At 34.1% G+C, this 23,818-nt stretch overlaps 4 protein-coding genes across 13 annotated transcripts in view; 3 read left to right on the top strand and 1 right to left on the bottom strand.

The window, feature by feature from the left end:
* LOC101882393 (uncharacterized) overlaps nucleotides 1-23,818 on the top strand; it is a 768,785-nt gene that overhangs the window by 277,534 nt on the left and 467,433 nt on the right. The gene's annotated exons all lie outside the window — the stretch shown is intronic.
* Nucleotides 1-23,818, top strand: part of utp15 (UTP15 small subunit processome component) — a 355,707-nt gene that overhangs the window by 33,887 nt on the left and 298,002 nt on the right. The window lies entirely within an intron of this gene.
* Nucleotides 1,294-11,110, bottom strand: glipr1b (GLI pathogenesis-related 1b). Of its 6 annotated transcripts, XR_015514218.1 has the most exons (6): nucleotides 10,701-11,031; nucleotides 7,514-7,753; nucleotides 6,906-7,434; nucleotides 5,774-6,486; nucleotides 3,775-4,731; nucleotides 1,294-2,231 (listed from the first exon to the last, which is right to left on the bottom strand). XR_015514218.1 is itself a non-coding variant. In NM_200575.1 (5 exons), the coding sequence occupies exons 1-5, from the start codon at nucleotides 10,872-10,874 to the stop codon at nucleotides 2,101-2,103; spliced, it is 744 nt and encodes a 247-aa protein (NP_956869.1). In that variant the 5' UTR covers nucleotides 10,875-11,110; the 3' UTR covers nucleotides 1,294-2,100. The 6 variants fall into 6 exon arrangements, 3 of the variants coding, with proteins under 3 accessions (NP_956869.1, XP_087147821.1, XP_087147822.1); XR_015514216.1 differs by having other exon boundaries at nucleotides 3,775-6,486; nucleotides 10,677-11,031; XR_015514217.1 differs by having other exon boundaries at nucleotides 3,775-6,486.
* Nucleotides 13,022-23,818, top strand: part of caps2 (calcyphosine 2) — a 101,705-nt gene continuing 90,908 nt past the window's right edge. For all 5 annotated transcript variants that reach the window (XM_087292882.1, XM_087292884.1, XM_087292883.1 and 2 more), the window contains exons 1-11: nucleotides 13,022-13,185; nucleotides 13,290-13,333; nucleotides 13,445-13,490; nucleotides 13,572-13,670; nucleotides 15,593-15,799; nucleotides 17,931-17,998; nucleotides 18,087-18,176; nucleotides 22,195-22,269; nucleotides 22,336-22,431; nucleotides 22,777-22,855; nucleotides 23,011-23,126. In XM_087292882.1, the coding sequence (XP_087149008.1) occupies nucleotides 13,138-13,185; nucleotides 13,290-13,333; nucleotides 13,445-13,490; nucleotides 13,572-13,670; nucleotides 15,593-15,799; nucleotides 17,931-17,998; nucleotides 18,087-18,176; nucleotides 22,195-22,269; nucleotides 22,336-22,431; nucleotides 22,777-22,855; nucleotides 23,011-23,126 (968 nt within the window). In that variant the 5' untranslated portion in view covers nucleotides 13,022-13,137. The remainder of the gene's footprint in view (nucleotides 13,186-13,289; nucleotides 13,334-13,444; nucleotides 13,491-13,571; nucleotides 13,671-15,592; nucleotides 15,800-17,930; nucleotides 17,999-18,086; nucleotides 18,177-22,194; nucleotides 22,270-22,335; nucleotides 22,432-22,776; nucleotides 22,856-23,010; nucleotides 23,127-23,818) is intronic.

Genomic DNA, 23,818 nt, shown 5'->3' with positions numbered 1-23,818 from the left:
ATATTTGTAAAGCAAACATTGGCCCTATATGTGCCATTTAAATATATTTCAATTAATATGGAAAACAAGTGCATGTTTTTGCCAAAACTAATATTGAATTTTTTTAGAGCATGTAAAATAATATAATTTGCACAAAGAAATGATGGGCTTCGTCTCTAAAGAAGTTGTTACTCCACCCCGTTTAGAGCACCATTTTGGGGGTTTTACAGGATAACTAATGTGGTTCAAACGATAGATCTGCGACAGAGAAACTACGGGTTTTGGGAAACACTCGTCACTACATTATTCTTTTCCCAAACGATGCATCACACTATCATAGTTCAACAGCGAGTTACGTCGTTGTTTGGGAAACGCACCCCAGATTAGACATCTAGTTGGGAACCAGAAAGCATCTAATAGATTTCTTGGTTAAAACAAAGCTTGTTGTAACCCTGGAAGACAAAAACGTCTTGTGTTGTACAAGTATATTTTTGGCAATAGACAAAAATACATTGAATTGGTCAAAATGGATAGGTTTTTCTTTTATGCCAGATTAAGTAAACATCATGTTCTCGATAGTCATTTCTCAGTCAAATATTGTCGTAATCCTAACAAACAAGCATCAATGCAAAGCTAATTTCAGATCATTCATATATCTTTTTTCTTCTTAAAATTGACACCTTTTATACACAAAATTATTTGAAGGGAGGATAAAAGAGGTGGAAATCTTTAAACGGTCACAGTTGTCACAGGTAGTATAACAGATTGAAATAGTAGATTTAAAACAATTGAATAATAATTTATTTTCTATTTGTCTACCTAAAAATGGTCAGTTACGCACATTTTTTTGTGTTGCCAAATTAAATGTTAAAAATACAAAAAAGAGTGTTTTGATATTCTCTGGGCCAATCCAATCCTGAGACGGGATATAGAGAAAGTAAATGGCAGTGTTCATCAGTGTGCTCTAGATTATAAAACTATTCAAGACAATTGGGAAGAGTATGAAATATCCACATGGGTTTATTCAACATTGCAATAAATGACAATGTTTTGTTTTAAAATAGGAAGAAATAACAAATTATTTGTTTTTTTTTAAACAAAACCATGTTTTGGAAGCCAGTGTTACCAGATTTGAACATTCTTCAAAATATCTTCTTTTGTGCTCAACAGAAAAAAGAAACTCAAACAGGTTTGTGAAAAGGCGGTAAGTAAATGATGACAGAGTTTTCAGTTTTCTCTTTAGGAAATTAATATTTGCTGATATAATCATGTTTTCTGTCATTTTTTATAGGAAAAATCACACAAGGCAACCAGTGATAGTATAAAATATCAACCCGAGTTTATTCAACTAGCACTTTCATGAAATCAAACATAACTTTTTCTTCTAATCAAATTCATTTACAGAGCTACTGTGTATATGGCAAATAAAATAAATGATTTACACACAGCAGAAAGGGAACTTATATGAACACTATATACACAGCCACAGGAAAAACACCACCTTAATTCTCAGTTTCTTTAGATTCCTGGACTTAATATGAATGAATTTGAGTAGATTGTCAATATTTATTTTACCCAGTAATGGTCTGATAACAATTTTGGAATGGATTTGGATTTGTTGTATTTGAAAATCAGGATTAGATAGAAAAGATGCTGTGTTTTCAGACAGGTTTATTATTTTAAGACAACACAATACCAATAATTTAACTTAAGATGACTTAAGAAATCAATATTTGCTGGAATAAATCGTTTTCACACACAACAATTTACAAAAAAGTGTCATCTTGACCATTTTCTGCAAAAATAGAGCTTTAATAGACAGTATTTGTATTTGAAATCGGGACATTAAAGAACCTTTTATTCAGACATTATAAAACCTTTTTGAAATAAAACATTTTTTTAATCAAACCCACACCTAATTGATTCAGTGAATCCAGAGAAACTGAGAATTTTTAAGTAGCCTTTTATTTTTTTTCCTAGCTGTATATCCTTTTTTTTCTTTTAAAGTTATAAATAGATTTCTTCATATCATGTTGATTATTAATAGTGAATAATATTTGAATATGAATAGACATGATGGGGAGATTTAAAGATGTTGTGTAACAGGTTCACAGACTGACATTAATGTGTTGCATAAAAGTGCAGTAGCCAGCAAACTCCTAGTAGGCACAGTCCAAGATTAGTCTGCCAATAAGAAACACTGTGGGCTGAAGAGGGCGGACCATAATCCCAGCCAGGGAACCAATCATATCCTGTAAAGAGAGATGTTACAGCATATGTGAGCAAGATGTAGGTTCAGAAGACGTCATACTGGGAAACGTGGATATAAATATGCAAATAATGGAATGATATTTATATATATTTTAAAAATGTGTGATTATATTTTAGTGATCACAGCAGGGTTAGTTTAGATAAGTTAAACTATACAATGTTGTTATTTAAAAAAACCTAAATGTTAAATAAAATACAATATATAAAAATGTCTCTCAATTTAGTTAAGCTTGATTTATTAAGACTTAAAGTAAAATAAAAAACTGTAGACATTTTTATAAAAGTATAAAAAAAATTAAAACAAAATGACTTGTTATTAATTTAAAATAAAATGGATTATATACAAATAAATGTTTATATTGCTCATTTAGTTTGAGTCTAAAAATGATTCTATAACACTAAATACAAAAAATACATTTCAATAAAATAAACGTTTAAAACTAGTAAAAACAGTAAAAACTATAAACAAAACTAGTAAAAACAAGATAGATAGATAGATAGATAGATAGATAGATAGATAGATAGATAGATAGATAGATAGATAGATAGATAGATAGATAGATAGATAGATAGATAGATAGATAGATAGATAGATAGATAGATAGATAGATAGATAGATAGATAGATAGATAGATGGTTAGATAGATGGTTAGACGGATGGATGGTTAGGTGGATAGATAAAAGGATGGATGGATGGTTAGGTGGATAGATAAAAGGATGGATGGATGGTTAGATGGATAGATAAAAGGATGGATGGATGGTTAGATGGATAGATTGGTAGATAGACAGACAGACGGACAGATGGATAGATAGATGAATGAATAGATAGATGGTTAGACTGATGGATGGTTAGATGGATAGATAAAAGGATGGATGGATGGATAGATAGGTGGATGGATGGATGGATGGATGGATGGATGAATGGATAGATGGATGGTTAGACAGATGGATGGTTAGATGGATGGATAAAAGGATGGATGGATGTTAGATTGATAGATTGGTAGATAGACAAACGGACAGATGTATAGATAGATAGATGGCTAGATGGATGGATGGTTAGATGGATAGATAAAAGGATGGATGATAGATAGATAGATGGATGGTTAGATGGATGAATGTTAGATGGATAGATAAAAGGATGGATGGATAGTTAAAGGATGGATGGTTAGATGGATAGATATAAGGATGGATGGATGGATGGATGGATGGATGGATGGATGGATGGATGGGTTGGATGGGTGGGTGGGTGTTTTGGATGGATGGATGGTAAGATAGATGGATTAATGGTTAGATAGATAGACAGACAGACAGACAGACAGATAGAAAGATAGATAGATAGATAGATAGATAGATAGATAGATAGATAGATAGATAGATAGATAGATAGATAGATAGATAGATAGATAGATAGATAGATAGATAGATAGATAGATAGATAGATAGATAGACAGACAGACAGACAGATAGACAGACACACACTCACACGTAAGGTCTGAATGTGATGTTTACTGGAAATGCTCTTACTACAAACGTTGTCTCTGCAGATCTCTGATCCACATCCACTGCAGCCCATTGCCATATATGGAGTTACACCATGAACTTGTCCTCTGAAACAGCATGTTTGAATAACAATATTAGACTTGACCACAAGAGGCAGACAGAGACATATCCTGACCTCTACTTCATTACATCAGTGCAGTGTAAGGGGAATGTGTGCCAATAATATTCAGAATAACAATTTTAAGTCAGTAAAGACTTACTCTGTTTCGCTTTCTCAGATTACATTAGTGCATGTCAAATTGTCATCCTACTACAAGGAGAATTACAACACTACAATTTTTATTAGAATCAAACAAGTGTGGGAAATCTGAGAAAAAGGAGTAACCACAACACTGTAATTAACAAATAATTAATTAATAAATGAAGAACTACAATCCCATGAAGCATTGCAATCTGTTAATGTCCTCTGAGCTCACAACAGGTCTATATTTAAAACCTTTCAGAAATAAAGGTGATGTGGTGCTGCTTTTTCAAAAGACACGTTTGTACCTAACAGGTTCACACAAGTTCATTAAAGGAGCACTTTTGAAAATACCATAAGGCAGTGTTTCTCATCCATATTTCTGGAGGACCACTGCATGTTACATACTGCATGTTTGGATGTCTCCTTTGTCTGTTATACCAATTACAGGTCTTTCAGTCTCTGTTAATGAGCCGATGATCTGAATCAGATGTTTTGGTAAAGGAGACATGGGAAATGTGTAGAGCTGGTGGTCCTCCAGGAACGTGGTTGAGAAACATAAGGCACATGTTTGTACTATATAGATTAGGGATGCACCGATTTTTCAAATGCTGAAAATTATAAGCGGAAATGTTATTCATTCATTTTCCTTTGGAATAGTCTCTATTTCAGTGGTCACCACTGCAGAATAAGCCACCAACTATTTCAGCATATGTTTTACTCAGCGGATGCCCTTCCAGCTGCAACCCAGTACTGGGAAACACCCATACACACTCATTCACACTCACTCATACACTACGGCCAATTTAGTTGACCCAATTCCTCTATAGCACATGTCTTTGGACTGTGGGGGAAACCTGAGCACCCAGAGGAATCCCACACCAACACTAGGAGAACATGCAAACTCCACACAGAAACACCAACTGGCCCAGTGAGCACTCGAAACAGCGACCTTCTTGCTGTAAGGCGACAGTGCTAACCGCTGAGCCACTGTGTGCCTGAAAATGGTATGACTGAAAGAAAAAATGGCCAAAAAAAGGCTATGCTGGTTTGACTCTCCCTCCAGCCATAGTCACTATATGTGCTGGAGTGGCTTTCACACAGGACAAGGAAAGCACTGCGCTGTGAATCCCATTAATTTCAATGGCTTGCAGAGTGCAAGGGCTGATTGGTGCAGCAGAGTATAACAGCAGCAGAGTATATCGCCAAATAGCTTGTGTATGTGTCATGTAGCTCATGCACTTGTATACTTATCTATGCATGAACCGCACATGCTCACCAGAAAAGCAAAGTTTGCTCAAATAACACGCTCACAGGACATTCCTATGCAGTATAATTGTTCCTGCTGTTGCAATAACTCTATTGTGCTATCACTGGTAAAATGTCGCCTCTCATTTGCTAATTTTACTGTCAATTAAATATAGTTATTTTATTGGCTTGTGTTTTTAAATAGGTAAATATAGAAATAAATATTTTAAATAAGTATAACTTTAATTATTATGGGGCGTCACGGTGGCGCAGTGAGTAGCACAATCGCCTCACAGCAAGAAGGTCGCTGGTTCAAGCCTTGGTTGGGTCACTTGGCATTTCTGTGTGGAGTTTGCATGTTCTCCTCATGCTGGAGTGGGTTTCCTCCAGGTGCTTTGCTTTCCCTCACAGTGCAAAGATATGTAGTATAGGTGAATTTGGTTAGCTAAAATTGTCCGTCGTGTATGAGTGTGTATGGATGTTTCCCAGTGATGGGTTGCAGCTGGAAGAGCATCCGTTGCGGTAAACATGTGCTGGATAAAGGTTAATTTATAGTTCTGCGTCAAACGCACGCTTATGCTACGGCGCGGCCTACGCGTGGAAGCATATCCTTTGTCGTGGGCGTCTGCGTCGCTGATGCACACCTCTCAAAAAAATATAACTACACATCGCAATGACGTGTAGCGCAAGCTCTGTGATTGGTCGGCTTGGTAGCGCTGATTAGTGTGGGCGTGACCGAGAGCTGTGTGAACCCGATGGAGCGATTGTTTACAAGTGTCCCGTGAAGGAGCTCTGGATGGAAAGTTTTGTTTTGTATTTACCTCATGGTTAAAGTTGCTGAACGTCCGCCGGTTCCTGCCTTAAAATAAGCAAGTTTGAACCCCTTGTACATTAAGGAAGCGTTCAGAAAAAACAAAACACCAACGAAGAAACTCGACACAGAGGAACATAAACATTTCACTGCCAACAAGCGTTTCGAAAGTGTTATAGCACAGCAACAGACACAGCGTGCAGAAGTATAAATTTGCAAGTGCCGTGGGTCACACCGATCACACGACGCAGTGTGTTAGTTATGTACGTGTTGTGCATTCAGAGACGCTCTTCTGCATACACCTCAGTTGTAGCGAGTGATTATTTGAGTCACTGTTGTCTTTCTATCAGCTCAAACCAGTCTGGCCATTCTCCTCTGACCTCTGGGATCAACAAGGCATTTGTGCCCACACAGATCTGCCGCTCACTGGATTTTTCTTTTAGACCAGTGGTTCTCAAAGTGGGGGTCGGGACCCCCTGGGGGGTTGCGGGACAATGACAAGGGGTCGCTTGGTGATTTCCAAAATTTAAATACATTTTATTCAACTATTTGAATTGTCATATTTTATTCATAACCCACAGAAGATTAATAGTTGTGTTAAAGAAACAACAACATACAAACAAAAATCAGCCATCAGCTTTTAATATTTATATTAAAATGTAATTAAATTAATAAATGATTAAAAAAAACCTTATATGTTGCATTTATGTGTTGTCAATATGCTCATGTTCATGTGGGCCTATAGTTGTGTCTGCAACGTTTATATATATTTACAGTATAACCACTTTGAAAAATGGGGGTCGCGAGTCACTGACATTGTTATTTTGGGGGTCGCGGGCTGAAAAGTTTGGGAACCCCTGTTTTAGACCATTCTCTGTAAACCCTAGATGGTTGTGCATGAAAATCCCAGTAGATCAGCAGTTTCTGAAATACTCAGACCAGCTCGTCTGGCACCAACAACCATGCCTTGCTCAAAGCCACTTATACCACCTTTCTTCCCCATTCTGATGCTCGCTTTAAACTGCAGCAGATGAATAAATGCAGATGAGTTACTGCCATGTGATTGGCTGAGGTGTACCTAATAATGTGGCCGGTGAGCGTAGATTTAAACTAAAACTACATAGGTTTAAAATGGCTCTTACGTCCAGTGTTTTTCATAGTTAAGATTATGTTTATGCAGCACGATGGTCCTGCAAGACAACATTTTGTTGTATTGTATGTCCACACGTAGCTTGACTGGCGAAGACAAATTATGATGTCAAACTTACGTATCGCCATAGTTGCACACAAAAATAGTGGACTCCGGGTGGGTGGAGAAGTTTTCGATTCCTTTGGAGCACACATTTACTGCACAGCCCATCTTGAAGCTTGTAGACCACATTAACTAAAACATTTGCGCAAACACAAGATTAATAAAGAAAGCTTGGATTTTAATGCTGAAATATATGAAGATATAAAGATACCTGTGCGTAGTGTCCGCACAGCCTCGAGCAGTTGTTATTTTTGACTGAATATGCTCCTTCTTTGCTCCATCGGTGTACGGCGTTCTCCACTGAGAAGGCTGAAAACGGAGACCCCAGCCAGATGTTCTCACCCATCCACCCGAACAGAGGGTGCCCGAAATGTCCCAGACTAGGATAATGAGAGCCCTTGCAATGTCTCGCTCGATCTCTCGCACCTTTGGCCAATTCTTTGTCCCAGGACTGTGGAAAACACACACACACACACACACACAATACAATAATAATTTAAATCTGACACACTGTAAAATATGACAGACAAATCAACAAGCTCCATTCATTCATTCATTCATTTTCCTTCGGCTTAGTCCCTTTATTAATCAGGGGTCACCACAGCGGATTGAACCGCCAACTTATCTAGCATATGTTTTACACAGCGGATGACAACCCAGTTGTGGGAAATGAACAAGCTCCACTAAAACAAAAATTTAAGCCCCACCCACATTAAAATTATAACTATATAGAGAATGACTATATATTATGATATTAGCCCCAGCTCAAAATATTGTCTCTTAAAGGGACAGTTCACACAAAACTGAAAAATTGGGGGGGACAAGATTTAGATTGACAATGTAAATAATGAAATAATTTTAAGTTTTGTTGTTTATGATTTGTCAATGCATGGCTTAGAGCTACGTGTGTTCATTTAGTTTTGGTTTAATTTGATTTTTTGTCTCTCATAGTGCTGCTAGCCATTGCCTGGCAATTTATGAATCACCAAGGACCACAATTTCAGCTAAAAATAATTACTTCAATGTTTAGAATCTTAGATTTAATACCTCTTTAATGCATGCACACTCGAGTTGTGTCACCTGCCACTTTAAGTGCTCAAGGTCTTTCTGATTGATTGTCAGCATTTAATTATTCATCAGCTAGTTCCCACTTTCCCCTGGTTAAGTGTGATGTCACGCTAAGTGGCTTCTGGGTACAAGCGCTCTTTGGGGAGACTCAACAAATAATAATAAACGTTTACAAAGCGATGAAAGTCTATCGAAAATCACGATCGCAATGTTTATATCCATGCCTAATATCCGATAGCCAGAAAGTGATTAATTTTTTTATAAATTATTAAAATATTGTCTGTAATGCAGCAAGTCCAGATACTGTTGTGTACACTATTATTTCAGATACTGTTGTGTACACTATTATTTCATATAACATTCACTTTTAATGTGTGATATGACTAAAAAGTATCTATAAACGAATATTTTCTCATATCAAATGAGTGGCAGCTTGAACCCAGAAACAGCATTTCATCACTACTTAACAAGCGGATATCACTCCTTTTTGTCATTTTTTATTATAATTGTGTTGTCTCAAAACATTTTAATTGTGTGAACTAACTTTGGTTGTTTGGTCGCCCACTGAAGCAAAGCAGTGCTGTGCCTGGTCAGTACCTGGATGGGAGACCACATGGGAAAGCTAAGTTGCTGCCGGGAGTGGTGTTAGTGAGACCAGCAGGGGGTGCTCAATCTGCAGTTTTTGTGGGTCCTAACACCGCAGTATAGTGAAGGGGATTCAATACTGCTCAGTGAGCAGTCCTGAAGGATTTGAAGTCCTGACTATCCAAATCTCACGAGATGTAAGTATTTTATTTTTTATCAGTTTGGTGGCTAATTCGTTCGAATTCATACAAGTTCAGTCGTACGAAAATGTACAACTTTAAAAAGGAGGCGTGGCACCCACCCCACCCCTAACCCCAACTGTCACTGGGTGATGAGCAAATCATACTAAATTGTACGAATTAGATTGTAGGAATTTATACGAATAAGCCACTAAATCAAAAAGTTACGAATTGCCGTGAGATAGCGTTGGACTATCTGTGGTCATCAAAAATCGCAGGATTTAAAAGAGTAGGGGTTTAACCCCGGCATCCTGGCCAAATTTGCCTACTGGCATTTGTCCATAATGGCCTCCTAACCATCCCTATATCATATTGGCTTCATAACTCTCATCTCTCAACCAATCAGCTGGTGTTTGGTGTGCGGTCTGGCGTAATATGGCTGCCGTTGCGCCATCCATGTGCTGCACACTGGTGCTGGTTGAGGAGATTCCCCCAAAAATGTGTAAACCGCTATATACTTTAAGGATTTATTATTATTATTATTTAGTTTTTATTAGTTTTACATTTTTCAATAATTACCAAACAACACAACAACAATAAAAAATACAAGGAATAAGCATGATAATACAAAGAAAATAATGGTTATAATAAATAAAATAAAGGAAAAGATACTAATAAATAATTTTGAAAAATTAAGTTATTATTAAAAAACAATTAGGGCATATAAACGGTTTCAATGAAAATACAAAGAGACAGTCAATAGGGGTAATGAGCACATTAAGCATTAATTGCTCAGAATCCATAATATTTCTGTCCAGGTGATCAAGAAATGGTTGCCATATATTGTAAAACTTTGCAAGATTATCAATAACTCCATAAGGGACTCTGTGCAATATTTGAGTGAGATAAGTTAACCATGTCTTTAGGAACAGAATCTGATTTCCACAGTTTTAGAATGACACTCTTAGCATTTACTCTAATCCTATTGATTTTAACCAATGAAACTAAAATATGTTTCAAATGTAAGCTAATTAAAACAACACACATAGTTTATAAGAATGAATAACACATTTGATTAGTAATGGAGAGATGGAGAATGGAGAGATGTCTGAAAATATGTCTTGAAGCTTCTTCAGGCAACATCACAATCAAAATGACCCTTTATTTCTTTTCATTCTATTACTGCTCACAAACAACAACAACAAAGATACAGTCTAGATCAATACACACACAATAGAGACCCCTTTTTTCCTCTCATACAAAAACATCTCCTCATTGCTATGGCAACCACAATAATGGCTGTACATATTTGTTATCCTGAATCCCAAACAACATGAGATAAAAACAAAAAACAAAACGAAATTTCGTGTGTGTATCATAAACATGCAACTATGCACATTTAAAAATTGAAACACTGGTCTGATGGGTTTCACACACAAATATACAAGCATGAACAATGAAAACAAGTAAACACGACATGCGCAAACAACTCTAAAATACGATGGTTTGTGTCAAATGTAGCATAACTGCTGCTGGAAATACCTGCATGCCGAACACCTGTCTTACCATGGAGCGCGCACCGGCCGCAGGTGGACTGACGCGCGCGCGGTGCGTGTTGTGCGCCTTGACACACCTGCGGATGAACTCCGGTTCCGTGATTCCCGGTAAGAGCGCCAGAACGCTGCAGGAGCCGTACAGAACAACCGATATCCGCAGGAGGAGACCGCCGAGAGAGTCCATGGCAGGAGGAGAGTGTCCTGAGCCGCTGCTTCGCTCCGGATAAATGAGTCAATGGAGCATCACTGCAGGAGACGCGCTGACCTGTGCGTCATGGCGCCGTGGATTTGCCCACTCTCTTTCTCCCTCTGTGTCTGTCGCTCTCTCTCTCCCAGTGTCTGTCTGTCTGCCTTTACAGGGGCTTTTTAAAGAACCGAAACAGAACCACCCACCATGTCACGAAAAATGTTTAATGCGCGGGGTTCTTTGTCTTCAGGGCTCACGCTCGAGTTCACGCGCCCGCATGCATCCGCGCGCGCGCGCACACTATTCCAAATCGCTACTAACGCTTTTTTGTTGCCATTTTTAGTATACATTGAGAATGTATATTTAAAAATAATGTAGGTTATTTCTTTATGTCAGGTAAATGGTAATAAAAAATATTTATTTTGGATTTATCAGAACACATTAACTAATTCATATTTAAATAGTGTTGCACCAAGTATATTAAAATATCAGCTTAATTGTTATGGTTCTTATTAGCTATACATTAATAAATCAAGTGTGCCTCAAAAATGGCTATTTTGCCTTATTTAGTACACATTTAGTATGTCTTTTGAAATTTAATTTAGAGCTATTTTTATTTCAGGTAAATAGTAGCCTATAATTCATTGTATTAAAAATAAATTATTTTGGATTTATCAGAACATATTTAGACACATTTAACATTGTAAATAATATTTAAACAGTAGTAGTGTTGTGTAGATAAATATTAGAATTTCAGCTTAATTATTATGGTTGTTATGAGCTAAATAAATAAATTAATAAAGAAAGTGTGCAACAAAAAATAGCACTTTATTTAGTACGCATTTACTATTTTAAAAATGACTTTAGAGTAGTTTTCAATGTGAGGTTAATTATAGTTAATTTGTTTTTATTGATTTTAGATTTATCAGAGCATATTAAGACGCATTTATCATTGTAACTTATATTTCAACATCACTTATTTTGTGTAGGTGTATGTTAGAATGTCAGCTTAATTATTATGGGTCTTATCAGCTACATCATATAATAAAGTTTGGAACAAAAATGGCCATTTTGCCATATTTAAGTACACATTTAGTATGTCTTTTTAGCTATTTTTAATGTCAGGTAAATAGTAGCCTAATTAATACATTTTATAAAAAAAGAAATTACTATATTTTGGATTTATTAGAACATATTAAGACACATTTGACATTGCAATTAATGTTTAAATGCAGTAATAGTGTTGTGTACTGTAGGTGGATATTAGAATTTCAGCTTAATTATTATGGTTTAGCTACATAAAATAATAAATAAAATGTGCAACAAAAATGACAATTTTGCCATATTTAGTAGCTTACACATTTAGAAGGTCCATTTTAAACTTGAATGTAGAGTACTTCATTATGTCAGGTAAAAAGTAATTAATTTAGTTTATTTAAAAAAAATATTGTCATTTCTTAATGGATAAATGGATTTATCAGAACATATTAACATGTATTCATTCATTCATTTTCCTTCGGCTTAGTTCGTTATTTATCAGAGGTCACCACAGCGGAATGAACCATCATATATTCCTAGCATTTGTTTTAGGCATAGGATGCCCTTCCAACTGCATCCCAGTACTGGGAAACACCCATATTCTCGCATTCTCACACACACACACACACACTCATACACTACACTACATTTAGTTTAACATGCCTTTAACATTGTAATTAATATTTAAACATGGTGCTAGTTTTGTGTAGATGAATGTTAGAATTTGCGTTTAGTTATTATGGCTAATATTATTATATCTACTTTTCTTTTTGTGGTATAGCCTATATTTATAGTTCAGGTCAACCCTTTGTTATAGGCTTTTTTAACGTTCCATTTTTTTTAATATTTCGATTATTTTACAGCCGTTATGAATAATATAACATGTTTTATAAGTATTATTTATATAAGATTTATACTATTATTGTACTAAATACTGGTTATTACGCTGTTTTTTGCTTTTCATTTGGCGATTGGTTTGTTGAATACATTCATTTGATGAAGCTATTTTTCTATCTCTCAGTTAAAGCGGATTTAGTCCTTATAAATGCATCAACTGTGATGCACAGTTCAGACTACATTACCCACAATCCACTTACTATGACGGTCTCTCTTTTAAGAGTTGAGTCAGTGTGTTGGGTATAAAATCACCCACAGCAACGGGGCCGAGGAAGTTGAAACCTCTTTAAAACATTTTAAGTCAAATAAAATAGTGGTAACTACAATGAAAGCAAACGCAAAATATTCACATTTACAAAAGAATGACCAACAGGTAAGTACGTTTAATAGTAACGTTAACTTTATAAGACGTACAGGTGTTGGCGTCACGTCTTTTCGGTCATTTTTATATAACGTTTATCTACTACAAATCCGAAGCTGCATAAAATGACTGGAGCAGACCGCGGGAGCAGGCCAGCAGAGTAAGTTTAGAGAAATAAATACAGCCTGCTAACACATATTGTCATATTATCTGTCGAAAACACAAATGCTTAATTATTTTGTGTCATTTATTATTAATAAATCGCTCACAGAGTTCCAGTGCTAAAGTTAGACGCCCTGCAAAACGCGGAGGAGGAGGTAGGATAACAAGACATGACTGATTATACAAATGACAGGAAAGGAGGACAGATTTCACCCTACTGTTGTCATTTTTCACAGCATCTTGCCATACATGTAAAGGATGCAGGTATGAAGATTGTTTCAGGAGATCTGTCAGCCATGAGCTGGGGCTCTTCAGCCTCCACACCGACAAAACAGGTGCTTATTCAACATCTTTAAAAAGAACAGCTCACCCTAAATATACTGTCATTATGTAGTCTTTTTATGTGTGCAACACAAAAGACTGTAAAGTACTGGTTATTTCAGTGCAATTACATGAATTAGGCTTTCAGGCTGCAAAGCTTTCGATGTGCTCCTCCATAATTTTCACACATGCTGTATACTTGCAACAATTTGTTGTTTCTTCACTCTGTTTGTTAAGTATTTAATTCAAACAAATTATTTTTCCCTCACATGTATTCTTTTCTTTCAAAATGTATTGATTTGACTTTAGCCAAACGTTTATTATATTTCCATATCAGTATAGTTCCATAACAAGGATTTATAACAAGTTTATCATGTATCCACACAAAACCATTTATTCATTTTCTTTTTCGGCTTAGTGCCTTTATTAATCAGGAGTCGCCACAGCGGAATGAACTGCCAACTTATCCAGTATATGATTTACGCAGCGGATGCCCTTCCAGCTGCAACCCATCACTGGGGAACATCCATTCACACACATAAACTACAGACAATTTAGCTTATCCATTTCACCTATACCACTAGTTTTTGGACTTGTAAACCGGAGCACCCAGAGGAAACCCACGCCAACACCACAAAAAAAAAGCAGTTTTATTTAGTTTGAACTTTTTCACACATTTATTATATTTCCAATACAGAAACAGTACTGTGCTGTTATTTTAGTGTCATTGAGTTTTTTTTGTAGCTGTTAGGGTTTTTTCTTCAGTGCAATTACATGATTTAGGCTTTTAAGCTGTAAAGCTTTCGTAATGTTCCTCCATATTATCCCACATTATGTAAACTTGTAACTACTTGATTTTTCCACCCGTCTTGTTATCAGGATGAAGGATTCAGTTAAATTTTATTTAAATATTTTCCTCACATGTATTATTTTATCACAAAATGTATTGATAGAAATGTATTTGATTTTATTTCAGCCAAATGTTTGTCATATTTTCACATCAGTATAGTTCCATAACAAAGCATTTATTCATTCATTTTCTTTTTAGTTTAGTCCCTTTTTTAATCTGGGGTCGCCAAGGCGGAATGAACCGCCATAATAAATCAATTGATCATATTAACACATTTATCATGTTTCCACACACAAGCAGTTTTATTTAATTTGACTTTTTCCCACACATTTATCATATTTCCAGTACAGAAACAGTATTTATGGCACTGTTTTCTTAGTATCATTGAATAACTGTCTGTTTTGTAATCAAGATGAAGCATTCAATTCATTTTTATTATAATGTTTTTTCACACGTATTATTTTCCCACTAAATGTATTGATAGAAATGTATTTGATTTTATTTCAGCCAAATGGTTATAAAAATATCAAATAAAACAAAATGGCTTTTGTTTTGAAACATGATGGATGTGTTAGAACTTGTTTCGTTATGGACAGGGGTCCCACGCTTTCATGCACAGCAGATTCAAGGACTTTTTAAAACACCACTCATTTTAAATCAAGCACTTTTGTAATAGCATATGTATCATGAGAAAAGTCTGTACTGTACTTAACATTTCACTTACACTTAAAGTTATATTATAATTTATTTCTCACATTTATTATTTTCTCACAAATTGTATTTATAGAAATGTATTTAATTCTACTTTAACCAAACATTTATTATATATTCGTATCAAAATAGTTTCATAACAAAAGGATTTATAACACATTCATTATGTTTCCACACAACAGCAGTTTTATTTGACCCTTTCCACACATTTCTTTTATTTCCAGTACATATACAGTAATTCTGCCACTGTTCATTTAGGTAAGGCAAGGCAAGGCAATAATTTCCACACATGATAACGCATACTTGTACTGTATCTGCTGTATATAATATTAATGACACTGGAATGTTTAACATCTTGCGTTTCTCCCCCTCCAGTGTTTTCCTTCCAAGATGAAGGATTTGATTCAAAATCAAGTGGCTCTGGATGATGGAGAATCACTCCAGCTGAGCTATAGAGCACAGACGCAGAGAAGTCCACAGTACAGCAACAAAACAAGCCAGCATTCACCTGAATCCACCTGTAAAAATACAGCACAGACAAGCTTCAATGCTTTACAAGTCAACAGCAAGATGAGGGATGCGGTGAGTTCAATCATTTACAGCAGCGAAAAATGTGTTTTAAAATTTGTAGTCAGGTTTTGTTGATAGAGACTATTGTAAATATAATATAATGATAATAATAATAATAATAATAATAATAATAAAACTATAATACTAAATGCAAATATACTGAACGTTTCCTATAAATGCATTACAAATTTATATTGTATTTCTTTTACTATAAACTTCTAAAGATTTATGTTTACAGTTTGACTATATAAATATATATTTGAGATTTTTTGCCTTGATTTTATTCTTCTAAAAAAGTATTGTAAATATGCTATAATAATTATATACATGTATTAGAAAGTTATACTCTGTTTTTACTATAAACTTCTATAGATTTATGTTTACAGTTTAAATATTTAGATATAAGTTTTTTATTTTTTTTCCGTAATTTTATTCTAATTCTTTAATTGTAAACACTGTGTACTATAGTAATAATACAGTAATAATAAAGGCAATTATACAGAATATTTTCTCTACATTTATTAGAAATTTATACTACGTTTTTACTATATGTTTCTTTAGATTTATGTTTAAAGTTTGAATATATAAATATATATTTTAGATTTTTTGAATGAGTTAATCTAAAAAATGTATAGAATAATAATAATGATACTATAATAATAAATGGAATTATACTGAAAATGTTCATATAAATTTATTAGAAATTAATACTATATTTTTTATTATAAATTTCTATAGATTTATATTTACAGTTTGAATAGTTTCTTTTTATTTTTTAGATTTTCTGCCTTAATTTTAATTTCAGTTATTGTTATTATCATGCTTATGACTTGTCTTAGTGATTGTAGTTTGAATTTTGAGAATGTTTTCTTGGCAACTACCTAAAATAAAATAAGACTTTATGTCGTATGTTTTCATTTTTTTTGCCTTTCAAGCAACAAAAATTATTTTACAGTTATAGAGGTTTAATATTTAGTTACTATAATAAACCCACCTGATAATCTACTGAAATCTATTAATGCTAAACATATTTCAAGGGATAGTTCACCCCCCCCCCCCCACCCCCCAATAAAATTCAGTCATCATTCACTAACCCCAAAATTAAATAAATAAATAAATAAAGCTTTAAATAAAATGGTAATTTTGCCATATTTAGCGTACATGTTTATAATGTTTATTTTAAAATCTTTCATTAGAATTAATTTTTTATAGATATCAGGTAAATAATAATTGAATATTAATTTATTTTAAATGTAGAAAAACAAATTAGCATGTACAGTATTTAACATTGTAATGAATATTTATGCACTAGTTTTGTGTAGGTGAATATTAAAAGCTTAGCTAATTTTAGGGGTTTATTTATGTCAGTGTCTATTTTTTTGTTACTGTATTTTGAAAAGAAAATCCCCAAAAACGTTCAGCTTAGCCCTTTGTTGTGTTTTAAATAAGATTTAATTTTTAATTTAATATTTAAATTTTATTGTCATTTAAAATATTTTGTATATGTTATATAATTATTTTTTCATAATTTTGTTTTATAATTATTATTTATATTTATGTATTTTCCATTTGTTCTGTGTTTGTATTAAATACCGGTTGTATAATTCCTGTTTTATTTTTGCTATTAATGTGGTTTGTTGAAGAATAAATTGATTTACTTAGGCCTATTTATTTAATAAAAAATATTTGATATTATTTGGTTATGCTAAATATAATTATCACAATCTTGTTTGAGTTTCTTTCTTCTAATGAACACTATATATATATATATATATATATATATATATATATATATATATATATATATATATATATATATATATAATTATTATTATTATTATTTTTTTTCTATAGTATTTATTTATCCTACTACTATATGGATGTCAATGGTTACCAGTTTCCAGCATTTTTCAGAATATCTTCTTTTGTTTTCAGCAGAAAAAAAACTAGATTGAAACCACTTGAATGTGAGTAAATTATGAGTAAATTGTCATTTTTGGATGAACTAACCCTTAGTTTAGTACATGTATTTGGCCAGACTCGCTTGTCTCTCTCTGCTGGAGGGTTTTTGATTAGCTCCACTGATTTGTCTTCTAAGAGCACTGATTGTGATTGGTTGCTATATTTATGTGTTTGTGGGTAGGAGGGGCTTACAGAGGAGAGGAAACTGCAAGCTGTAATTGAGCAGGTTATGGTGGACCAGCTGTCGAGGTCAGTGTTTCTCTCTCTATCTCTGTTCCATTTTTTGTCCGTCTGTGGTGAGTAATAACATCGTGAGGTTTCTCTCGTGCTCATGCAGGGCTGTCATTAGCGATCCGGAGCAGAATGCTGTGTCTGTCAGTCCCACGAGTGTCCCACCACGCTACAGGAGAACTCTTCACCACACTCAGTAAAACCCACACGCGTACATGAGTCACGTTCACAACGCTCTCCTCTCCAAAACCCCGTTTTGTCCCAGAGTCACAGATTTGTAGAAGGTCACAGGGTTTTCATTCCCACTTATTTTTATTTTATTTTATCTATAATTAGATTTTTTATTTTTATTATTGAAGCCACCGGTGTTGTTATAGGTATACCGATAATGCTTAACTTAAAGAGATAGTTCACCCAAAAATGAGTGTTTTACTCATTATTTACTCACAAATGTCCCAATTAAACTTGAAGATATTTTGATGAGTGTTGGAAACTGGTAGCTTTTTACATTTACATCTATATACAGTGGAAAAATATACTATTGCAATCAATCGGTATCAGCTTCCAACATTCTTCAAAATATCTTTTGTGTTCAATAGAAGAGCAAAACTCAAATAGTTTTGGAAAATGTATAGGGTGAGTAAATTATGAGAGTAAATAATATATATATATATATATATATATATATATATATATATATATATATATATATATATATATATATATATATATATATATATATTTTTTTGTTATTTCCTGAAGTGTTGAAGTTTTGCCTCAAAATTAATGTTAGTACTCAATAATCACTTACGGAAATTGGTTAAAGATTTTGTATGTTTTTTTTTCTGTTTAACACAAAAGAAGATATTTTGAAGAATGTAGAAAACTGGAAGCTTTTTACATTTACATCCATTGTAGGAATAATAAACTATTGAAACCAATGGCTACCGCTTTCTAATATTCTTCAAAAGATATTATTTTTTGTTCAACAGAAAAGCGAAACTTCCCAGTTCTGGGTTGCAGCTGGAAGGGCATCCACTATGTAAAACATATGCTGAATAAGTTGGCGGTTCATTCCACTGTGGCGACCCCTGATGACTAAAGTGCTTTTTTTATTATATCTTGATTTATTGAAGTTTTGCAGCACAAATTAATGTTTATACACATTATTTACTTAAACATGAACGGTACAAAAATATTTTCATTTGTGTTGAACACAAAAGAAGATATTTGATGAATGTTGGAAACTGGTAGCTTTTTACATTTACATTTATATAGGAATAATAAACTATTAAAACTAATGGTTACCGCATTCTAACATTACTAACAAAGACTCAAACATTTTTGTAAATTATGACTTATTTTTTTAATTATGTCATGAATTTTTGAAGTTTTGCTGCACAAACTTTTGTTCATACTCATTATTTACTCAAACAGAAATGGTTCAAAATGTCATTTTTTTGTTGAGCACAAAATAAGATAATTTGAAGAATGTTGGAAACTGGTAGCTTTTTACATCCATAGTAGAAATAATAAACTTAAAATCAATGGCTACCATTCTTCAAAATATTTTCTTTTGTGTTGAACAGAAGGAAACTTAATTAAGTTTGGAAAAGTGGAGGGTGAGTAAATTATAACAGATTTTTTTTTAAATTATATCTTGAAGTATTGAAGTTTTGCTGCCGCATATCAGTGACTCTCACAACACCTTCACAACCATGTAACAACGCCTTTGCACATACCCACAATCACTCCGTAATCATGATGATGAATTTTTCCAAAATCTGTTTACAAAATGTTCTTTCTGTAAAGTACAAGGATTGAAGTAAAAATTGCAGCTTGAAATATGTTTTTATAGGAATATTGTAGACTTGGTTCTTGGTTTCTCATTTGTAAGTCACTTTAAATATATATAAAATTAGCTAGAATAAAATTTACTTACAACTTACTCTCCCTAAAGTGGCTCAAAACCTTTAAGAGTTTCTTTCTTCTGTCCAACACGAAAGAAAACAGTTTGAGGAAAGCTAAAAAACTGTAACCATTTACTTCTATAGTAGGAAAAACAAATACTATGGAAGTCAGTGGTTACAGGTTTCCAGCTTCCTTCAAAATATCCTTTTTTTTCTCTTCAACAGAAGAAAGAAACTCAAACAGGTTCAAAACAAGTGAAATGATGACAGAATTTTCATTTTTGAGTGAACTGTCCCTTTAAATAATCTTTTATGCTTGAAGGCGTTCTTTTGTTACAACTCTATATCTGAAGGAGAAATAACAAGACATGTGATGTTAGTTTTAAACAAAAATCAGTGTTTCACAAATTAAGATTTGAAACCTGGGAGTTTGAGAGAACACACTGCTGTGAGATTTAAATAAAGAGTCAAAATATATCAAATAAAACTGTTTGAAACATAAATAAGATAAAACATTATAATAACCATGGGCAGCACAGTGTGTAGCAGCATGATCGCCTCACAGCAAGAAGGTCGCTGGTTAGATTCCCGGCTGGGGCCAGTATTTGTGTGAATAGGTATTGTATTTTTGTGAATATGTTTCCCAGAGATGGGTTGCAACTGAAAGGGCATCCGCTGCGTAAAACATATGCTGGATAAATTGGCGGTTCATTCCGCTGTGGCGACCCCTCATTAATAATGGGAATAAGCCGAAGAGAAAATGAATGAATGAATGAATTAAAATAACCAATATCAGAAACCTGAAACCATGAACATGAATGTGTTCTTTAAGTATTCAAATATTAATGCTCAATATTTTAGCACAAATATTAATGGAAAATATTTTATCAAAAACAATTTAGCTGGCAATTTGGTTATAAATATGGTAATAAATGCAAAATTTACTTTAAACATTTTCATGTGGTGAATAACTTCACATTAAAAACAAAATCCAGATGCAGTCGTAAACCATCAATCCATGAGTATTGTTTTGTTTTAATTTGGGCGCAATTATATATAACTCTCCTAGAAACTATTGTTACATCAATCACTTTTTTATGTTTTATCCAAACCCACTTTAGTCCTGGTGTTAAGATACATTTTATTGGTAAATTTAGTCTCAGTTTACACACTGTGGTGCTCAAGCCTGTTCCTGGAGATCGACCTTCCTGCAAAGTTCAGCTCCAACCCTGATCAAACACACCTGAACCAATTAATTAGGACCTGAACCGCACTTGATAATTACAGGCAGGTGTGTTTGACATGGGTTGCAACTGAAATCTGCAGCAAAGTCGATCTCCAGGAACAGGGTTGGTCACGCCTGCACTCGATGCAGGTGTAAACTGTCTGTGAGTGATTTCTGCCTCACTATATATATATATATATATATATATATATATATATATATATATATGTGTAAAAATTATGCAATCTGCACTCCGAAATAAAGGTACAAAGACTGCCACTTGCGGTTCAAAGAGAAAATGTATTGATATGATCTTTTTAGATACAAACGCGTACATGCACAATATTCGACTTTAAAAAAAAAAAAGGATAATAATTAATGCAGTCAAGCCCGTGTTTTGATCACTAATATGCCGGGGATTGACACCTTTACCAATATAAAAATGCTTTTTGAAACAAAATTAATTTATACAGTTATTCCTTACGCCGATTAAAAAAACTTAAGTAGGCATAGACTACTATAATATAGAAATTCTTCTCTAAATGTCGAAATAAATACATTGATATGCATTGAAAGTGTAAAAACATGAAAGTGTAAAGCCTGCAGCCCACAACAAACGTGGAAAGTCTTTGCGTGTCATATTTAACAAACCGTTTACTGCTGATTTGATGTAATTTTCCATGGATAATTGAGTATTAATCAGCTGATGTCATGACGCAGCTGTCAGCCAATCGTTGCATTGCTGATCATGATTTCGTGGATCGATAGATCAGTTCTTTACTACACACGCAGCGATCTCAGATCAGTTCATCCAGACATTTAATTTGATTCACAAACTTGTTTGAAGAACCAAATTAGCCAGAGATCAGTTATCAAGATTAAAAGATCCAAGATCTGCCAGATCATCTTAGATCATTTAAGCGAGGTACGAAGAACGGACCCCTGGTGGAAACAGGGTTCAAAAACATTTAACAACCATTTACAGAAAGTTAAAAAAAGAAGAAATTACTCATATTACTAATACTTTGCTGTCGCTGGTAAATATATGTGATATTTAGATTCTCATTTTGTGTCTATAGGGTAAAAACACGGATGTCTTTAACAGAGAACATCTTATCCAACAAGCTCTGCTTTCAAGCCAGGATTTTATCAAGGTATTTATTATATTTTCTAAAAAGTATTGGTGTTATTTTTGTAATATGCTTGTGTTTGATATATAGGTGTGGACGTGAAGCATGTCGAAAACTGATTGGCTTCTTCTTCACATGTGACCAAACAATGACCATATATGAGTACCGAAATTTTGGTAAAAACAGGTCAGGCTTTGATTTTTTTCCATTTTATACACATGAAGTCAAATTATTCGCTCTTTTTAATTATTTTTTCATTTTTAAAGGTTTCCAAATTATGTTAAACAGAGCAAGAATTTTTTTCACAGTATTGACAATACTGTGAAATACAGTATTACAGTATTACAATTTGTAATATTTTTTCTTCTGGAAATTTTTTATTAGTCTTATTTTGAAGAAATTGGGAAAATATATATAGGGAGGCTGATAATTATGACTTCAACTGTATGTACACAACACATCATCACATAATTTTTCTTGAACATTAACGTATCAGAAGGGATAAATAGTAATCAGATCTCTGATTCTCAGATGGAACGCTCTGCCCTTTATCGCTCGTGGTGTGTACTGGAACAGAGGGAGGCCGTACTGCCTGCAGGACATCTCACAGGTTTAACACACTCGTCATCTGTCACACACACACACACACACACACACACACACACACACACACACACACACACACACACACACACACACACACACACACTCACACACACAGACAGACTAATATTAATACATTAACACTCAGCCTACATCACCCAGGGTGCCGAGCTTCATTTCTGTACAGACGGCCCACACTTCCCCCAGAGTCTGAGACAGCAGCCGTGCCTGAGCCTCACAGTTACTGATGTGGATGACGGAGCCAAGGGAGCCCTGCTGTATGTCACGCACACACACACACACACACACACACACACACACACACACACACACACACACACACACACAAACACACACATGTTGAGTTTTAATGTTTAATAGGGACTTCCAATAAATGTTATGATTTTTATAACATATACACACATTGTGTATTTGGTTCTCTTACCTCAACCCTCACAGAACACATTCTGGATGTCTACATTTCAAAATACTTTTCTGGATGATTAATGAGTCATTAGCTATGTTTCCATCCAGAGATGCAAATTAGATTCATGAGCAAAACTGTAATATCGCATAAAACATTTGCAAATTATGATCTGTTTCCATTCAATGTGTCAAGGAGAATAAAATAGACAATTCCTAATAATCTGGCACCAAATATCATAAATTAAAATGAAATTTGCTGTGATGAGAGAAGCCACTAAGGGCCATGGGCCTTCATTCTTATATAATAAATTACATACATCTTAGAAGACGAAATGCAATGAATGCGCAGTGGGTTTTGGAGGTGAGAGACCACTCTTCAGGAACGCAGACGCTCATGACAGTTTTGGGAGGTGATAATAATAATATTATAATAATAAACCTGAACTACTATCTATCACAAGACGGACTTTGGCTGAGGCATTTTAGAATGACCAAAACAACATTATAGATGTTGTGCAAAGTGGTCTGTCCACTAGATTGTCAT

Source organism: Danio rerio, chromosome 18 (assembly GCF_052040795.2).
Source record: "Danio rerio strain M-AB ecotype USA chromosome 18, GRCz13ab, whole genome shotgun sequence".
Classification (NCBI taxonomy): Eukaryota; Metazoa; Chordata; class Actinopteri; order Cypriniformes; family Danionidae; genus Danio; species Danio rerio.
The sequence above is the reverse complement of the archived record's forward strand: the minus strand, read 5'-3'. Positions and strand labels throughout refer to the sequence as shown.